General features: G+C 44.7%; 3 protein-coding genes across 9 annotated transcripts in view; 2 read left to right on the forward strand and 1 right to left on the reverse strand.

Moving 5' to 3' along the window:
- Positions 1-8121, forward strand: part of atp10b (ATPase phospholipid transporting 10B) — a 29183-nt gene extending 21062 nt beyond the window's left edge. For all 5 annotated transcript variants that reach the window (XM_042074044.1, XM_042074043.1, XM_042074046.1 and 2 more), the window contains 12 exons: positions 1-248; positions 719-825; positions 1013-1139; positions 1491-1675; positions 2942-3254; positions 3632-3708; positions 4085-4210; positions 4711-4911; positions 5371-5451; positions 5563-5667; positions 6069-6256; positions 7098-8121. The exon at positions 1-248 is cut by the window's left edge and continues 314 nt beyond it. In XM_042074044.1, coding sequence (XP_041929978.1) covers positions 1-248; positions 719-825; positions 1013-1139; positions 1491-1675; positions 2942-3254; positions 3632-3708; positions 4085-4210; positions 4711-4911; positions 5371-5451; positions 5563-5667; positions 6069-6256; positions 7098-7278 — 1939 coding nt within the window. In that variant the 3' untranslated portion in view covers positions 7279-8121. The remainder of the gene's footprint in view (positions 249-718; positions 826-1012; positions 1140-1490; positions 1676-2941; positions 3255-3631; positions 3709-4084; positions 4211-4710; positions 4912-5370; positions 5452-5562; positions 5668-6068; positions 6257-7097) is intronic.
- Positions 8122-8707: 586 nt separating this feature from the next.
- On the reverse strand, positions 8708-13589 carry fbxl3l (F-box and leucine-rich repeat protein 3, like). Of its 3 annotated transcripts, none has more exons than XM_042074062.1 (6): positions 13333-13589; positions 12498-12867; positions 11913-12035; positions 11455-11626; positions 9856-10464; positions 8708-9785 (listed from the first exon to the last, which is right to left on the reverse strand). In XM_042074062.1, the coding sequence occupies exons 2-6, from the start codon at positions 12864-12866 to the stop codon at positions 9751-9753; spliced, it is 1308 nt and encodes a 435-aa protein (XP_041929996.1). In that variant the 5' UTR covers position 12867; positions 13333-13589; the 3' UTR covers positions 8708-9750. The 3 variants fall into 3 exon arrangements, with proteins under 3 accessions (XP_041929996.1, XP_041929995.1, XP_041929994.1); XM_042074061.1 differs by having other exon boundaries at positions 8708-9820; XM_042074060.1 differs by having other exon boundaries at positions 8708-9748; positions 9784-10464.
- A 4878-nt stretch (positions 13590-18467) lies between these two features.
- The window catches only part of atp7a (ATPase copper transporting alpha), a 35233-nt gene continuing 33834 nt past the window's right edge, over positions 18468-19866 (forward strand). The window contains exon 1 of the mRNA XM_042073876.1: positions 18468-18868. The gene's annotated coding sequence lies outside the window, so the exon portion shown is untranslated. The remainder of the gene's footprint in view (positions 18869-19866) is intronic.

Genomic DNA, 19866 nt, shown 5'->3' on the forward strand with positions numbered 1-19866 from the left:
CGAGGCGGCCCTGGTGCACGCGGCGAGGGCCTACGGCTTCACCCTCCTGGAGCGTACGCCGGACCGCGTGACCGTCCGCCTGCCCCGCGGCGCCCTTCTCACCTACGAGGTGATCGACATCCTGACTTTCGACTCCACCCGAAAGCGCATGTCGGTGCTGGTGCGTCACCCGCGCACACGCGAGATCCTCCTCTACACCAAAGGAGCCGACTCCGCTGTCATGGAGCTGCTGGGCGAGCCTGCTGGCGGTACGGATGACACTTCCTCGCCTCCTCACCGTGACCTCTGAGGGAGAGGGTTTCTCGATTGATTACCAATGAGCTTTGTGTAGCCACATTCACACCACTGATTAGGTTATCGACTCGGCTTCTCTGTTCGAGCTCTGTGTGAAGATGTCTTAACATGTCCCTGTGGAGTTCTCGCTGGAATCGTTAGGGTGTGCCTGAAATGCAACGCTGGCTGTTTCATCTCCAAGTCAATTATTGTTTGGCTTTTTGGATGCTGATCGTTATTCAGTTAATTCGTGGAATTTATCCAAATGTAAAATTCATAATTGCCTGTATTTAGATCATTGCTTTGTCTATGCTGCTGCTATAATATCATTGTATATCGTTGTCTATGGGACTTTTTAGCACCTATAAATGTCTTTCAGTACAGTGACTGACAATACAGTTTTTTTCTCCATATCTTCTCACTGGAAATGTTCTCTTGACTGCAGAGAGCGTGTCTCAGCGTGAGCTCAGGAAGCGTGTCTGCAGTAGCACACAGAGACATCTGGACATGTATGCCCGAGATGGGCTGCGCACTCTGTGCTTTGCCAAAAAGGTTAGTTCACACAAAACTACGTGATGGAGTCAACAGTATAAACCTTGTGTTACCATTAGCATAACAGTGAAATGTATTTATTAGCATACTATTTTTTTTCATCTTTGTGCGTTTTATCCTCTCTTTCTCTCTCTCTCTCCATCCTGCTTTTTCTCCTCCAAACTCTTAACGTCCTACTCTTTCTCAGGTTGTAAGTCAGAAGGAGTACGAAGACTGGTCATTGGTAAGACAGCAAGCGATATCAGCCATCGAGAACAGAGAGGAGCTTCTTATGGACACTGCTGTGCAGCTGGAGACGAGCCTAACTCTGATAGGTGAACCAAGGGCACGATATCTGTGCCTATGACAAAATCCAGCCCTCGCTCCTGTCCTGTGCGGTGGCCTGTTTGTCTTTTATAAGCCTGTCATCTTTCTGCATAACCTCAATTCCATGGCTGTAGGGTGCTTGAGGTGGTGGGTGTGAGTGTGTGTGTGTGTGTGTGTGTGTGTGTCTCTGTGTGTCCATCCATCTATTTGTGTGTGTGTGTGTGTTGTGTGTATTTGTGTGTCTGTGCATCTGTTTGTGTGTGAGTGTCTGTCTGTGCCTGTGTTAGAGAGAGAGAGAGAGAGACCTTGATGTCTTTGTCGTTAGTTCATGTAGTAAAAAAGCATTACTCTGGACACAGGAGCCACAGGAATTGAAGATCGTCTCCAGGAGAATGTTCCAGAAACCATCGAAGCCCTGCGGGAGGCTGGCATGCAGGTCTGGGTGCTGACCGGGGACAAGCCCGAGACAGCCGTCAACATCGCCTACTCCTGCAAGCTGCTGGACCACAGAGACCTGGTGTTCACTCTCAACACAGACAACAAGGTGCCCCACACCCTCCCTCCCTCCCTCCCTTGCCCCCTCCCTCCCTCGCTCGCTCGCTCGCTCTGTTTAAAAGCGCCCCCGCTGCACTTTCGGTTTTTTTTGCGTCTCATCCCTCTGTATCGATTTTTTGGCCCCGACGCAAAGGTTTAATGGAGAGTGTTTGAAATTGTGCTGATACCAAAATAGTGTTGTCTGATGTCCATAGCCAAGCCAAAGTGCTCCCTGTCCTCCTCGGTGGCCTCAGTGGTTGCACAGCGAGCTCAAAGTCTCGCTCTGTGTGTGGGTGCTGGTTGATTCGGGGGTCAGAAGATGATTGGTTTAAAGAGAGAGTCACATCGAGGACTAAAATACATTCCTCATTAAAATGCATTCATATTCCCGTAACAGCCTTTTCCCCCGTTTGGCAAATCTAACATGTCACCGTCAAAGCCTTTTAATGGAAAGACTAAAGCAAAGCAGAATTGGCTGCAATGAGCTTCTCATTTTGGTGAACCATAATCCCATTTCCACAGATCTGGAAGAGCAGAAAACTGTTCTCATTTTTTCCCTTCTTCTTTCTTTTTTTGTCTTCTTTTTTTTTCTTACCCAGACACAGTGCATTCCTCTCGGGCTTACTTGAGATGGGGTCTAATTGAATCAGTTTGTTAGTTATTATATAATTAAATCCTTGTCCCATATTGAAAGTACACTGTGTGCAACTCAAAGCTGGAGTGCTTCGCCACGTTTTTCTCAAGCTCAGTCCAGACAGGGTTCAAATAGTCACAGCTCTTCTCTCTCCTCTTCTGACCAGACTTCCTTTGCTGAGGACCAGCTGTGGGGGAGAACTAGAAACTGCAGAAACAGCTCAAAGTATTTGTCCTACGCCCAATTAATCTGCAGAGGCATTGGACTACACAGAACAGTCAGGCAATAAACAGTATTTCAATAGACCTAACCCAAATATCTTCATTACAACAGAAGTCCTTAGGCTACCGTCACTCATTGCGGCTATATTGGACATAAATGGTCCCAGAGTTTGGCGCAGCGGCAGCGGACTGGGTCTAGAGGGAGAGCATCACTTGATAACAACCCAGACTGTACCAAAAGACTCAGGGTTTTGTGCCGCTACTGTTTACTGGTGATTATTGACAGGGATCTGCAGGGAGAAGGATTTCCCATTTGGACACGATAACAACCCACAAATATCCGCAGGGTGGGCAGGCGGGCATGTGGTAAAGAGGCAATGGGGAGACGAGTTCCTGAAAGTGCTGCTGCTTTGTCTTCCAGGCCGTGTGCAGGTCCACCCTGGAGTGCACACTGGAGGAGGTGAGGAGGTACGGGCCGGACGCGGACTGCAGGGGCTTTGCTGAGACTTTCGGGGGCCAGGGGTCCATGGGCCTGGGCGAGGACCCCACCATTGGCCTGATGATTGACGGACGGACGCTTGGCATGGTGCTTGAGGAGGAGGACCTGAGGTCAAAGTTTGTGGAGTTGTGCCGCCGCTGCCGCTCGGTGCTTTGTTGCCGGGTGACGCCCCTGCAGAAGAGCACCGTGGTCAAGCTGGTGCGCGACAAGCTTCAGGTCATGACCCTTGCCATCGGTAATTAGTGTTAGCTCTGTGCTAACTACAAACACCCCGCTGTTTCTATTTATTTATTTATGTATTTATTTATTTATTTATTTATTGGAGGGATCAAAGGAGAGTGACGCTTAGAGTTCTGACTCTGCCTAAGAGAGCCAGAGCATCTACTCTGGCTTTTTCACTGTTCGCTGCCTCGTTTGAAGATACCCTCTCCAGCCCTGACAAGCTGTTTGTGTGTTCGTCGTGTAATTTGAAAAAAAAAGAGGAAGAAGAGGAAGAAAAGAGAAAAGGTTGCCATGGCAACGATTTCTTTTAAAACCTTTCTTTTTTCCCCTCCTCTCCCTCTCTGTCTCTCTCTCTCTCTCTCTCTTTCTTTTTTAATGCTTTATCTGCAGGTGACGGAGCGAATGATGTGAACATGATCCAGGCTGCTGACGTTGGTATCGGAATATCTGGTCAAGAGGGGATGCAGGTTTGTATTCACCTTCGGGGCCTTTAGCAGTTACACAGCACCACCACCACCACCACTCTCCCATCTCACACTTACATACAAACACACATACACACACACACACACACACACACACACACACACACACACACACACACACACACATCCCTTCACTCAGGGAGGCAGGTTTTTTTTTACATACTTCTGTTTTTCTTGGCTTGGGTGTATCACCTGACTCACCCACAAGGCTTTCATGCTCCGATGCGAAGCTGCTCTAATTGTGCCTGTCCATGATTCACCAGATCTTAAATGCTCTCTCTTTTTTTTAAAAGGCATGTCACGATTCGGAAATAACAGAAAAAAAAAAAAAAACAATAATGTGGCTTCTTGTTCACAGGCTGTCATGGCCAGCGACTTTGCGATTTCTCGCTTCAAACACTTGAGGAAGCTACTTCTGGTTCATGGGCACTGGTGCTATTCCAGACTGTCAAACATGGTCATCTACTTCTTCTACAAGAACTTGGTAAATGCCCTCAGAGGTTATAATTATCAGTTTGAAAATAAAATGTGTTTGATTATAAATAAAAATGTGTTTTTGTGTATTTATATCACTAGCATAAAATACCTAATTAGGGGAATATATTAGTGCCAGAAAACAAAATTGCTACAGGTACATACTGTATTGCTGTATTGCAGGATATACTATAAAAAAATACATAGATAACTCATAAACAACATAATCAGAAAACACATACAGGTGCATCTCAAAAAGCCCATAAATTACAGGAAAAGATTAACTGTTCCATGCTGTTCCAATGTTTGGAGATGCACCTGTGTCCTCTCTCTCCAGATGCACTTGTATGCTCTCTCTCTCTCCATCATAAAAGTGCTGTTCATCTGTCCATTTGCTCTTCACCATCAGTTCTCACCATCAATACTAGCACATTTGTTTACTGTAACAACATCCTCCTCTCTCCTGTTCTTCGTCATCCTTCTCTCCTGTCGTTTGCCATGGTTCCCCAGGCGTACGTGGCCCTGCTGTTCTGGTACCAGTTCTACTGCGGGTTCTCTGGCACGGCCATGATCGACTACTGGCTCATGATCTTTTTCAACCTCTTCTTCACCTCTGTGCCCCCAATCATGCACGGCATCATGGACCAAGACGTCTCCGCGACAACCTTGCTCTCCATCCCTGAGCTGTACAAGATTGGTCAGCACTCTGCGGTGTGTAGTTAAACTCACACACACACACACACACACACACACACACACACACACACACACACACACACACTTTGTTATTGATTGCTGTCTATATAGGGGCAAATAAAGGGTGTGTGTGTGTGGGCGGATGGGGGATTCGAAAAAACAGAAATCTGAATTTCCAGGGGCCCTACAATTGCTACCTACGCTCCTATCCAGGTGTTTGTCAATCAATGGAAGGAAAAGCAATCAAAGACAGATTTGCTGAACACATTTGGCCTTGTCTGCATGTTCCATTATGCTCCCCTGCTCTCAAACTCTTGTTGCCAGACCACCAGATATTGAATTGAGCGAGTCAGAAATAGAATTAGCAAAGATAACACAACAAGAGGGAAATAACATTACTAGCAACAACCGACAGCTGTGCGATATTGCTGTGGGACACGATATGACCAGAGGGGTTGCTGCTCTTACTTGCAGGGGTACAGACGCTCCGCCTTTTGGATCGGCATGTCGGATGCCTTTTATCAGAGCCTGGTCTGCTTCTTCATCCCATATTTGGTGAGTCGGGGAAAAACAATTAAGTTGCGTTTCTTCAGACAATCCCCAGCTGATCTCTGCCCCTTCATCATTTTTCTTCTAATTTTGTCTTTTTTGTTTGTCCCTCCCAAGACCTACCAGGGCTCTGACATCGACATCTTCGCATTCGGAAACCCAATAAATACAGTGTCTCTGTTTACTATAATCCTTCATCTAGCCATAGAGATAAATGCATGGGTGAGTAGCTTCCTGGATCAACCATTTTATTACACCCAATCTCTCAAATGCTCCCAGCCTAGAGTCAAATACTGTGATTAGCTTAAACATGAGATAAACAAACAAACATGAATACCACTGACACCGTATGATGAGATAAACAAAGAAACATAAATACCACTGACACCGTATGATGCAAACCAGTGTTAAGATCCCAGATTCGAAGGCCCTTTTAAACTTTTTAACTCAACTCACTCCGTGTCCACTGGAATAGAAAAGATGATTGCATAACGATCAGAAACATCCTCTCTGATTCCCCGGTCTCTCTGTCCTTCTTTCTCTCTCTCTCTCTCTTCCTCCCTCCCTCTCTCTCTGTCCTCTCTCTCTCTCTCTCTCTCTCTCTTTGACTCGTCCTCTTTCAGACGGTGGTGCACTGGGTAGTGATGGTGGGCAGTGTGCTGCTGTACTTTGGCGTGACGCTGGCCTACAGTGCCATCTGCGTGACCTGCAACCCTCCGTCCAACCCCTACTGGATCATGCAGCAGCAAATGGCCGACCCCATGTTCTACCTCACGTGCCTCATCACCATCGTCGTGGCTCTGCTGCCCAAGTAATTTCCCTACGCCACCCTTCTCTCATTTCCCCTGGCTGACATTGAGCTTTTGTTTTTGTTAAAGGAGCAGGCACTGGGGGTCTCTTTACTTTGATGCAAATGAACCTGAATTGTACTGTATGTAGGACAAAAGATGTAAAGTCCTTTGGGTATAACCTTCAGGTCTGTGTTTGTAGTGGGATGACCTTTTTAATGAGCTTTAATGAACGTTGTCCTCAGCCCCCCCTTCACATTAAACAGGCACACACATGTGAACACACACAGACACACACACACACCCTTGGCTTGTGTATTCTGAGCATGTGCGCCCCACCCCCGTAAGTGTGTGTGATGTAGACCAGGTCAGGAGGGGCTGATTTGGCCTCTCAGGCATGCAGAGCAGCACTGGCCTCCTGTTCACCACGCTTCTCATTGGCAGTCAGACCAGCATCATATCCACTGGCTTATTTTCTCACCTGCTCTCCCCCCCCCCCCCTCACCTTCCTCCCTCTCTCCCTCCATCTCTCTCTCCCTCCCTCTCTCTCTCCATCTCTCCCTCTCTCTTTTGCTCTCTTGCTATCATATACTCCTCCATTTGCATTCTCCTGTTGTCTTTCAATTTTTGTTTCTCTATTTCTTTGCTGCCGTTCACTGCCCTGTTTCCTCTTCCCATTTGCCTCTGTTTCTTATCAAAATCACTCATCCCTCTCGCTCTCTCTCTCTTCCTTCAATAACTCTCTCTCTCTGTCTTTCCACCTCCCTCTCTCTTGCTTTCTCTCTCTCTCCCTCACCCGTCTCCATCTCTCACACCATCTCTCTCTTCCTTTTCTCTCTCTCCCCCCCTTCCTCCATCTCTCAGGTACATAGTGCAGGTTCTAAGGGGAACGCTGGCGCCCTCCCCTCTGTTGTTCGCTCGGCAGCTGGACCGCATGCCCCCCTCCCTGGAGGAGCCAATCCCGATCAACGCCTCGGCAGCCCCGAACGACCCTCGTTTCACCCTCTCCTCGCCCTCACCCCCACCCTCACCCACACTGGCATAGCCCCACCACACCCCAGCCCCATCGGCACCCAGCTTCTCCAAAAAAACTGTGACAGGACTGGGCATCAGCCGTCAGGAAGAGGGGCGCCATCCCGGAGGACATCTCTCTGGGGTGTGGGAGAGCCCCAGGGGGACACGGAGAAGAAGTGAAAGAATGGGAGAGGAAACACGCTGAGCGTTATTTTCGTATGACTTCATTTTTGTTGTTGTTGTCTGGTAAATATAGAATTGCTTTTAATGTTTTGTACACAGGGAAAGATGCTTTTGAAGGATATCTGAGCTACACTGCACATACCACCAGCGACAACTACAAATACGGCTTTTTTTTTTTTTTGGACAAGGAGGCAAAAAATATTTATGTGTAAAGATGAATTTAATTCCTGTGCCTTGTGCCAGTTTGCTGCAGCTGACACTCCATTTTAAATGGAGTATCCTGTTGTATATGTTTTAATGTTCTAGTCTTCCTGGATAAAAGCATTACAGGAAACCTGTTACTTCCTTAAGGCTTTTTCAGAAGCCACCAGTAGCTTTCAAAGCACTGAAAAAAAACAGATCTGTCTCCATTGATCGATTCAACTCATTGCTGACACATAAGAAAAACTTGAACAGGAAATGCTTGGCAGAGGCATTAGCCATATCCATCTTCCTCACTTACAGCGCTCCTTCTCTTCCCTCGGCAACATGCAGAGCCAATTTGTATTCACTGGGGCTCCAAGCAGCTCAGGAAATAATTGCGGTTTGCAGATGTTACGTAATGTTCTGGTATTTTTGGTTCATGTATCCATATTGAGAGCATGTTGCGCGGGATGGTGACAGACCATCAACCCCCCCCCCCTCCCTTCAAATAATAATAATAATAAAATAAAATAAACACCCAGGTTTCAGGTTTCTTCCAGTTAGGATGTGCGCGCCTGTGTGGTGTGTGTTTTGTTGTGGGGTCGGATGGATTAATTCTGCTCTGCGTTACATTTTTAATTGTTAGACGTACAGATGTGCCGAGTGTGAAATTCCACGGCCAGGCATGAAAGATCATCCTCCCCTGCATCAGAATGCTTAATTGTCCCGCTGACGTTGCTCTGACGCGCTTCGCACTCAAGTGCGGGAGGTCTATGATGAGCGCGCGGGTTTTCTTGCAGCCAAAAGGAACGGTGTTGGTGATGGATTGGGAAAAGGCTCACCTTTTACGATTCGGCCTCGCAGAATGTAATTGAAGTGTCCTCTGTAGCTCTGACTCTTAATAAAAGGAGCGAGGAGGCTACACTCTCACTCTTGAGCTGATTCTATTTGCAGAACTCATTGCATTTTTACGTAATGATGTCACTCAGTGGAGTGATAGAGTGCCATTGCCATCTACTGTGTACTGCTAGTACTGCAAGCGATTAACGAAATAAAACGTCCCTGTAGGGGCACAAGTGAACACAAACCCAGTCCAGTGTCAAAAGTACAATTTTATTTTCTGCAGTTTCTCAGATATGGTCTTTTACTGACTAGCTACTAACATACATGTCAGTTCACAGAAACGTATTTTCTTAATTACAAGGAGGTAGGAAACCCTAGTAAAAAAAAGAAAGTATGTTCTGTGATCATGGCACAACCAAACAAACATCACATTTGCACAAAAGGCAAACACAAAATGTGGTGGAACAGCTGAAACAGAAAGGTGTCCCTTAATATTAAAAACTGACTCCCCTTTTCAAAAGAGAAAATATGAGCATCCCTTTGCTTTGTTTTCGGCAGCTTCAAGTAAAATAGTGCACTGTCAGATAACTACACATACAAAATCTTACATTAAAAAAATGCATTTGCTTAAGGTGCAGTATAAACCTCTATGACATTTTTTTTAATGATAGACATTGTGTCTAAATTGTAAAATGTAAATGCACAGATTTCTTTAACACCTCAAGCTTTAAAAGTCTGCCGTTAAAAGATTTTTAACAAGAATATCAAATGTTATTCATGAAACAAGACATATAACATAAATATGTACAAGTTTTAAAAAGATATAATCCACTTGATAGATTGCCGTACCAATTATTTCACACAGTGAAATGTCTAATTAAATAGTAAACAGATGCATATCAAAGCATAATTATAACTGGAAAAAGACAGAAAATACAGAACCTAATTCTATCTAAGCAGACAGAATAGGTCATTACATATAACCGACATCACTGACCATCAAACGTCCACAAACCCATCTCTTTCATTTCAATCTCACAGACACATAAGCCACAGAGACCAACATGAATAGAAAAAAAGAAATCTCTGCAAATTTCTACAGGGCAACCACACAAAGGAGTTCCGGAACAGCAAAGTCATAGTCTGTGTCCTCTAAGTGTGATGATGGGGATGTCCAGTATGTACAGTATGTAAGGTGTACGCATGTACACATGAGAGTGTGTGTGTGTGTGTGTGTGTGTGTGTGTGTGTGTGTTGTGTGTGTGTGTAACCGGGGGGTCGGGGTACCACAGGCCTACCACGTGGGCATCATGTCGGGGTACCACAGGCCTACCACGTGGGCATCATGTCGGGGTACCACAGGCCTACCACGTGGGCATCATGTCGGGGTACCACAGGCGGCCCAGGTGCTTGGACACCTCGCTGTGGACCTGCTCCATGTTGTAGCTGTTGTCGGGGATGAGCACCTCCTCCATGATGGACAGCTGCGTGAGCCGGCCCCCGCACTTCTTGACGAACTCCATGAAGCCGCTGCACGTCACCTCGCACTCGCCCAGGCCGATGGCCGTCAGATTCTTGCAGCGCTCGGCGATGCGGATCAGCTCCTCGTCCAGCGGCTCCAGGCCGTTGGCGCACACCACCAGCTCGACCAGCCGCGGGCAGTTGAGCCCGATGCGGCCCAGCATGTCCTTGCTGACGGCGCGGCCGAAGTACAGGTGCGTGACGGGCGTCTCCTCGCGGAAGAAAGGCTCGAACTCCTCCTCCTCCAGAAAGAAGTACATGACGATGTTGACCTTGGGTGAGTGGCTGACGAGCGCCTCCCAGCTGCTGCGCTTGATGGCGTGGAAGTGCGTCTGGCCCGGGTTCTCGCTGACCACGTCGATCCGCAGGTGCTCCAGGTGGACGTGCTTCTCCGAGGAGAGCGCCAGCAGCAGCTCATCACTCAGCAGGTGGTAATTGAGAGCCAGCTCTCGCAGGCCATGGCACTGGTCAGCCACACACAGGATACCTGAGACAGGTGTGAGGGGAAGGGGGGTTTCCCAGACAGAACGATCGTTATTTAATAGCAATAATGATAACTTTCAAAGGTGCAGTCTGCAATTCCAGCAAAAGGGTTGTTGATATCTGAGCTCAATAGCCAATTAAATCATCTTCCCTTTTGTTTTGTGTATCAGACGGGATATGTTGATTGGCTAGAATTGTGTATGATCCAGTCCAAACCACTTTTTTAAAATGATTATTTACACAGCCAAGAGTGTGTTTATTGGTTTTTAACTTGTGTGCTATAAAAAGTACATTAATGAAGTTAAAGTAAAAAAGTAAAAAAGACATTTATGTTAAAAAGGAGATAGCGTCTACTCTTGCAAACTCAGCCATGTAGATTTTGACATTGTTATCATATTTATACATTTAATTTGGTCTCATTTGCGTATGTGGTAATACTGCCAAACACATACTGTCAGTTCTGGTCTGTGAAAGGGTGTTTGAGAATGTTTTCCATGGCAACCTTTGTGACAACATGAACCCTGCCCAAACACTGGAACACACTTACTGTCCTGTTTGGTCCTGTACCGATATGACCTACTGTCTCCACCCTAACCCACCTCCCTACCTCTATCCTTCACGGCACTTTTAATTATTAAATTACAGAGTGTTAAATGTGCTGCTGCTCTTTGTCCCTGGATGTACCACATTAGATTAAATAGTTACATTGTAATAAGAGCTGCGTAATGTAAAGTGATTCTGAGATTTCCATACTGAAAACAAATCTGTTGTTCTCATTCAGTCACCATTAACCATGCTCCTATGCTCCCTCGCTTCTCTCTCTCTCTCTCTCTCTCTCTCTCTCTCTCTCTCTCTCACACACACACACACAAACACACACACACACACTTTCCTCTATCTTTCTGGCTCTATGCCCCCCTCTGTCTCTATCCCTGATAGCGTGTCCTAACAGCACGCCCACAGCAGTAGTCAGAGGCCAGATCTCAGCACTTACCGGCTGGGGACACATGGGGACAACTGCTCATCTTAAGCAGCTTCAGCGTGTCGCTGTTGTTCGCCACCAGCACCTTCAGGGAGGGGTCGTCCACGGGCGTGTCGTCAATTTTAATGGAAGACAGCGACTTGGAGTTCACAAACACCACCGTCAGTGCCGACACAAAGTGCGACTGCAAGAAGAGAAGGAGGAACAGTCGGAGGGTGAAACCTGGACTTGAGGTTATGAGTCTCGTTTAACAAACACACTCCTGAACTAGGTGAAGTGTCTATGCGGTCACACAGCCTTCCTTTGTGGATGAACTAGAAAAACAGTTTTTGTCCACAGCACAAAGGCATGTAGTAACAGAAACCTATACCAACAAGCACTGTGTCAATCACATACCCACAATGCACTGCCACTGCCATCATTACATTATGTTCACATGATTTACTGTGTGGTCCACTGAAGTGTAATACCTGTGACACGTCCATGAAACTGGGCCGAGCTGTTGAGATGAGACCCAGTGTTTTTATGGTGCAGTTCACCAGCTGGGACAAGATATTACATGCTGCCTCTGCGGACTCAGTGCAGCTGTCTACCTAGAGGTCACAAAAAATAATGATGTAAACGTAAAGCAGTTTGGAGAATTTTAAATTGCACTCACTTTGCTGTTAGACGTGCTATTTTGGGTAGGTTGTAGGACAACAGCTATTAAATGTTTATGAGGTCTCCATATTGTCATCTGGGCCACTGCCAAAACAGTGCTGAATGGTTTTAGCAACCAGATCAGACAGCCAAAACACAGATAGGGCTGAGTAAACCCAAGGACAAAGTTCTTGTTCACATCCGCCCCCTCCACACACACACACATACACACACATACACACACACACACACACACACCATATTATGGTATGTGGCGTTTTTTCTCCTACAAACTGGCGCCCCCTTGTGGAAATTGTTCTTCTTCGATACAGAGGTTGTTTTCGTACCTCTTAAACTACATGAACTCAGAGACACAAAGATGTCTCAAGATTGGAATGACAAGTGATCTCCCTTACCTTGAAGCTGACATACTGCAGGTGCTGGGCGTGCCTCTTAATTATCTGCTGAATGAGATCAGGGTGTGTGGACTTCAAGTACGACGTGGCCGGTTGGTTTAGCTCAAACTCAAATCGCCGCCACAGATCCGGAATATGAAAGACTTCATTCCAGCGACGACACACCGATGAAGCTCTGGCCCTGTCCACCAGGGACAGATACTGAAAGATTTGCAGGACCACATGATGTGGCAAATTGCCCCAGTCCTCCGCTGGTCTCTGTGCCAAAAAGGGTCCCAGGAGCTCTGTTTTTTGTCTTTTAATGCGGCCATCGGCGCTGGGAAAGCCTTGGCATTTTGATGTGATGTTTACTCTTGCTCTTTTCATCATCCTGTAACATTATTCAAAATAAAATGAGTTTGCATAGGACGACATCTGAAAACAATTCTGATGGCAAACACGTGACCCACACGGGGCTAACCAATGTATAATGAGATGTCAAGAAATTGGTTTTAGTATAAAAAGAAGTCCGTTTTAGGAGGATTGGCAGAAAAATTTCCAACATTTGTGATTTCACATGGGATCGCATCGATATGCCACAACTACCCCGTGCTAGCGTTATGTAGGCAGTGTAAGTTATGTAGGTCGGAGTTAGCAGCCAGTCACTAACGTTGAACATTTAGCGTTACTAGCCTACGCATATCGCAGACATAGCTTACCAGTGGAACGCATACATTGTAACTGTAGAAATGTATTACTGCAATAAGATGTCACCAACTTGCTAACACCAACTTGAATAGAAATTAACGACACCAAACTTTGCCAAAGACAAATGGAGATCTAAGGAAATACTCACTTGATTTTTCAGCGTCCCTCGACAAACGTCAGGTACATCTTATTGCAAATCAATCGTAAGGTCTTATTATGAGTAGTAGGCTAGCCTATGTTTACTCATTTACTCCCGTTGGCATCGCAGTCGATCTTTCCTGAATGTTAGCGCACAAATACCTAACAGCCGTGCCCCATAATAAGCCCAACTTCTGGTGTTAACTAAGACGGCAGTAGCTAGGCTATTCAACAGCTTGGTAGACAGAACAGACGCGGGAAAGGGAGGAGGGCGGGGGATTCTAGTGGCACGTGAATAGGGAAAAACATGGATTTGGCTGAACTACATTGGGTCTCCCCTGGTCAGGGTTTATTACACCACAAGTATGGTTTATGAATCACATATGAAATACGATAGCAGTTTTGGATGTGGATTCGAAACGTTTATTATATGGGCACTCACCCTCATAGCCGTGAGCCTGAACAACCCCTTCACAGAACAAGACCAGCCATTCAAAACCTTTGCCCCACTTGCATGGTATTTTTACAATGTTTTTTTTTTTTTGTACATTTGAAATAGACTTTACAATTGAAATAGGCGTCGAAATGAAATCGCTAGGGTTTACTATTGGTTTACTATTCGTTTACTATTCCATGGAGCGTAGCGACAGAGGGCGGGCGGTAGTGCACATGCAATTGTAAAGTAGGTCAGTGTGTCAAGAGAGACGTCACACAGCGGAGCCGCATAGAAACCGGCTACTCCCAAAGCCGAGGCTAATCAGTCACCCGAGATGATAGAAAGCAAAGCTGTTTGTCGATCAGAGGGTTCACATCTCTGTGCCACGGGTGTAGACGGGTGAAACCCCAATTTAGATAGACAGATAGATAGATAGATACTTTATTGATCCCCAAGGGGAAATTCAAGATTTTTTACCAGTTTTCTACCTAATTCTACCAATTTTGTAGGTATCATAATGCATAGTCTACGTGTGTGTGGTTTTGGGCATTCTCAAGTGATTGTTGTGTTGTACCGCGCTACCATAGCCTGCAAACCAATATATTTCATGAAAAAATGTCTACATGTCTCATAGGTCTCTATACATAGATTGTTGATAACAATAATCTCATTAGGTTAATGTAAGCTACTGCCAATTTGCCTGTGTGCAGTTGTGTGATATATTATTTGTTATCATAAGCAAGGATAACCCAATTAATTACTGGATGAACTTGCATCCTGCTCTGCTTTGAAACACATGCATGCATGCTTGCACGCACACAGCCTACACACACACACACAAACACACACACACACACACACACAGAGGATGATGAGCAAGAGGGACCTGAAACAATGCAGCAACATAATGATGGCCAATTTACAACAATAAACACATTCCTGGATAGGACACAGAAGGTAGGCTATAGCCAGGCCAGAACAAATGTTTAGCTGATCTGTAGTCTAATTGCAAGACTAAATCTGTGGACCAGGGTGTCTGACAAAGTTGGATGTCAGTTGGCCCAGATTTTTTAGAACAATTCACTCTTCATTGACCTTTGGGCCGCAGTCATTCAACTGATAACACTTCTACACTTCCATGATTACACTTCTGTTTACTCTAGCTAGCAGTGGACTTATTGAACCAGCAGGGGGCAGTAAAGATGTGTAGAATTGATGAGGTTAGGCTACCCCAGGTTCCCAACCTTTTCTGGCAGGTGACCCTATTTTGATGTCACAAAACGTTGGCGACCCCAATCATTCATGTTATGTGAGAGAGCGCATCTCATGCTGTAACATCCAGCTGAGAGCGGTATTTTCCCCAAATGTCCTAGCAAGCTAATTTGTTTGTTTGACTAACTCGCCTGGTTGTTTTGTTACTTTGTTTGGAATGTTGGTCAAGCATTACGATGATCTCATGTGGGATGTCTAATTTTTACATAGCTAGATTGTAATGAAGAATCCGATTAGTTGCTTAACTTGGATATCATCAGAGGTTTTATATATTTTTTATTTAATGTATATATTTTTATGTAATGTACTGGTCAATTGTAAGATAGGCTACCCAATATCTCAGCCGACCCCATTTGAATTTCAATGGGGTCCCGACCCCAAGGCTAGGAAACGATGGGCACATAGACACTTCAGATCTTTAATAGGCAAAAAAGTCAAAAATTCTCATGTCAGCCACCTGCCTGTACTGAAAAAAAAATAGTTCATGCCATAAATTAATAATAATAATAATAATAATAATAATAATAAAAAATGGTACTTAGTGTTCTCATTTGAGCAATAAAATAAATGGTAGCCTATGTGGTCTGATTGGAAGAAAACATCACCTGAGGGCTCTGAGTCAAGATGAATGATTTGTAGGCCTATTTTTTGTTCTTGTCTGAACATTGATTATCAGAAACTGTTCAAAAAGTTATTTTTTTTCTCAGATGAAAGATATGGGATGCCACTTGTGAACCATTTGCATTAGGCTATAACAACAGTAAACCAATCTGACATCCAAACACAACTGAGGTCTTTTGCTATACCTTCACAACATGTGATGGTTAAAACTTAAAAGCTTTGCTTTACAAGTAGGCTATCACCAATTCTTCACCTTTGTTTTAGGCTGCCATTATTTCTTATTAAAACAGATAGATAGATAGATAGATAGATAGATAGATAGATAGATAGATAGATAGATAGATAGATACTTTATTGATCCCCAAGGGGAAATTCAAGGTCTCAGTAGCATACAGACATCACACACAACATGCACTTACAGCAGAAATGGTAAATATAAGTATAAACATATAACCAAACTCCACTGTACAATAGAGACAGTAGATAAGAAAAACTAACACAACTAAATACTAGATAAATTAAATAAAAAAATCCACAGTGTGCTTGAGGGTAATCAAGCATGAGACGCTTGCAGTGACAGGGCCGGGACTGGCCCGTAGTTCTGTGTGCATGGTGAGGTGCTCAAGAGAGTGAGTGTCATGGTGAAGGTGCAAAAAGTAGTCCAACAGTAGTCCTGTAGTTCTGTGTAGATAGATAGATAGATAGATAGATAGATAGATAGATAGATAGATAGATACTTTATTGATCCCCAGGGGAAATTCAAGAAATGGTAAGGTGCTCAAGAGAGTGAGTGTCATGGTGAAGGTGCAAAAAGTAGTCCAACAGTGCAAGAATAAGGTCTAGAGACCAGCATAAATAATATGGACAAATAAGAGAGTAAAGCATAATGTAGACAAGGAAATATAAAAAACTATGTCAGTGCAAGAATAGGTTGAGGTATAGGGTTACAGCCATTCAGTATTGTAGCAGAAGCCATTGGTCATGTGTGCTAATATAGCATGAAAAACAGTGTAGCAGTAAAACAGTAAAAACACTAGGTGGACAGTAGTAAAACAGTAGTAAAGCAGTAGTGGCAGTCAGTACTCAAACATGGAGAGGGTGGAGAGGCAGACAGACTATGCAGAGAAGTCTATCTCTCTTCTTCCCTTTAGTGAAGCACTGAACAGTTCAATTAGCCTAGAAATTTAGACGCACCCTAGCGGCAGCAAATTACATTTGCTTCCAGTGCTAGTCTAGCAACTCTCCTTTGGCTTGTGAGCTCGAAAAATTAAACTTCTATCAGGCCAATCAAATCATGTATAGAGTCTATAGGCGGGCTTAACATAATGATTGATGGCAGAGTTGCAACGGTTTGGCTTGAATTCCCTGCTACTTGAAAACAAAGAAGATGGATGTTGCTGTTGGCGAACAGTGTGAAACGAGTTAAGCTTTTTTTAAGTTGGCAAAAGTTTGAACTAGCCCACTAGCTCCGCTGGTGGGAAAACGCATGGGACTCATAGCGCTGTCCTATTGCGTGCACAGCTGATCAAGCTCTTTTGCTTTTTAATACTGTAGAGTGGATGACATTCATTGTCCAAGATGTTGATCAGTTTGTCCTTTTGTCAGATATTGAAGTGATGCACTCCAGTTCAGCTCCCACTACAGAGCCAGCTTTCCTTACCAGCCTGTCAAGTCGCCCAGCATCCTTCTTCTTTGTGCTTCCTCCCCAGCATACCACTGCATGAAGAGGACGCTGGCAACAGACTGGTAGAACATCCTGAGGAACTTGCTGCACACATTGAAGGACCACAGCCTCCTCAGGAAGTACAGCCTGCTCTGCCCTTTCTTGTAGAGTGCGTCAGTGTTGGCTGACCAGTCCAGTTTATTGTCCAGGTGCCCAGATACTTGTAGGTGCTTACCACCTCCACATTGACCCCATCAATGGAGACTGGTAGCAGAGCGGGCTTAGACCTGCGGAAATCCACCACCATCTCCTTGGTCTTTGAAGTGTTGAGTTGAAGGTGATTGAGTTTGCACCATTGCACAAAGTCCTCCACCAGGCTCCTGTACTCCTCCTCTTGCTTGTACCTGATACACCCCTTGCAGTATCGTCAGAAAACTTCTGCATGTGGCATGACTCGGTGTTGTAGCAGAAGTCAGATGTGTACAGGGTGAACAGGACTGGAGAGAGCACAGTTCCCTGTGGTGCTCCGGTGCTGCTGATCACAGTTCTCAGAGAGACTTGAGAAATCAAACATATACCATAACTAGCCTACTGTAGGATTGTTTTCATCCATATCAAAAAGCAGAAGTTAGCAGTTTCTCAGAGAATAATTTGATTCGTTAATTAATTAAAGAGGCCAGAGATAGGCTACATACAAAAACATTACAACAGACTCTTAATTAGGCTAAGACATCATAAATGTAAATATAGTTATTAAGCTATGACATTTCACAAAATTAAAGTGTTCTAAAAACAACTGTTCTAAATGGCATGTGAGTTAAAGACCTGACACCTGATACCAACTACAACACATTGTGACATGTGTTCCATAGCCTATCTAATTGTTTTCACTACAGATCCGAAAATTGTTTTAATGTGGGGCAAGGTGCCACTGGGGGGGGGGGGGGGGGGGATTCTAAGGGCCCAGCACTGACAGGGGGCCCCCAGAGAGCACCCGACAATACTATATATTAACAGGGGGCCCAGAATTATTGTCTGTCATAGGGCCCAAATTTTCTAAAAGCGCCCCTGATGTGTCATGTGGGGGGAAGAAAGACTGGATTTTCTCCGGTTGCGTTGCCACGTCATTGCGCAGGGAGACATTGCGTCGCGAGCTCGCTCGATGACTTTCTTGAACACGCGACTGAATGGAGAGTAGTGGGCTGGAGGAGGAGAGGGCGAAAGTGCTAATGTTACTTGCTATTTGTTGATCATCTGGAAACCGTTTTATCAGACAAAACAAGTAGATTGGACGTTTTCTTTACAGTTATCAGCTTGCCCATTCCTCTGATGGGATTAATTTGCCAGTATGGGATTTGTTATGAAACATGCTGCGGAAGCTTTAGTGTGTAAATGGTGAGGTAGTCAGATTAAGTTAGCTAGCTTGCTAACTTGCTAGCTAAGTAACTTGCGGCGACGTTTAATGTCAGCTCTGGTAAATGCTAGCTAGCCAGCCAGCCATCAAAATCGTCCGTTCGTGTGTTTTGTAATAATCTGACTTCACGCGTTGACAAGGTAAGTTGTTAATTTTGTTGTCACCAGTGTGGTTTTAGAGATAGCAACTACCTTTATTGACTAGTGTTTACCAATGACAGATCCATGATTCTGTTAACATAAACTTTTGATGGTGTTTTTTTCTGTGGTAGCTAACGTTAACTTGTCAATAATGTATGACAGGCAACTTATCAACTGGGGTCAGCCGAATTCAGCGTTGGCTGCTTGATCTGAGCTAAAGAGTTGAGTTGACTGTACATTTCTAAAGCTGACTGGTCCGTGATATTAATGCGTAGGTTGTTTTAAAAACAACGTGTTTAGAAAATGTAACGTTGACGTTACAGTACAAGATAAGTACGCAGTTAGTAAAGTTGCTATCATTAGTATTTAGTATCATCCTAGTATCAACTCTGGATTGTCCTGAATCGGCCATGTACTGGTCTGTGCAAGCAACACGCAAGAGGTTAAACATAGGTTCAGTTAAATAAGAAATTTTGAACCTCACGTTTTGGCAATAATAACCTGTGGGCAGATGGTCGAATGGGATATGAACGGAAGGGTGTAACGTTAGCGAAACTATGACAGCAATGAAATGCCTGATTTAACTTCCCCTTTCCTTTTGTTTTATGGTGGGATTGTATAAACTGTCACGTGTATGGATATTTGAAGCTTCTAAGTCACGTGTATGGACATTTGAAGCTTCTTGTCATAGTAGTTCAGCGCCATTCATTCTAGTCCAAGTGTGATGGTCTTTCACTACTAAGGTGTTTTGTCTGATGGATGAGGGGTGCAGATGCTCTGGACCCAAAGATAGGAGTTTAGACTGCCCGTTCAGGGTGTCAATGTGTGCAGGCAGCCTCATGTTCAAGGGGTTTACTCTTAATAAATTTCCATCAAATGTTGGACAAATGGGAACGACATTTGTTGTTGCTGTCGATTTTAACTCAGATTTTACTATGGTGTCTTGGTCATATCCTGGTAGGTGTTAAGTTGCCTGTCATAGTTTATAGATGAGTTAA

This window comes from Alosa sapidissima, chromosome 20, assembly GCF_018492685.1.
Source record: "Alosa sapidissima isolate fAloSap1 chromosome 20, fAloSap1.pri, whole genome shotgun sequence".
NCBI classification, from domain to species: Eukaryota; Metazoa; Chordata; class Actinopteri; order Clupeiformes; family Clupeidae; genus Alosa; species Alosa sapidissima.

Excerpts from the sequence above, each read along its gene's own strand:
- fbxl3l (XM_042074062.1), bottom strand. The coding sequence starts at position 12,866 with ATGATGAAAAGAGCAAGAGTAAACATCACATCAAAATGCCAAGGCTTT. Across the intron at positions 12,036-12,497 it reads TGCAGTATGTCAGCTTCAAG|GTAGACAGCTGCACTGAGTC; the intron begins GTAAGGGAGATC and ends TGTGACCTCTAG. Across the intron at positions 10,465-11,454 it reads TCCCCATGTGTCCCCAGCCG|GTATCCTGTGTGTGGCTGAC; the intron begins GTAAGTGCTGAG and ends CACCTGTCTCAG.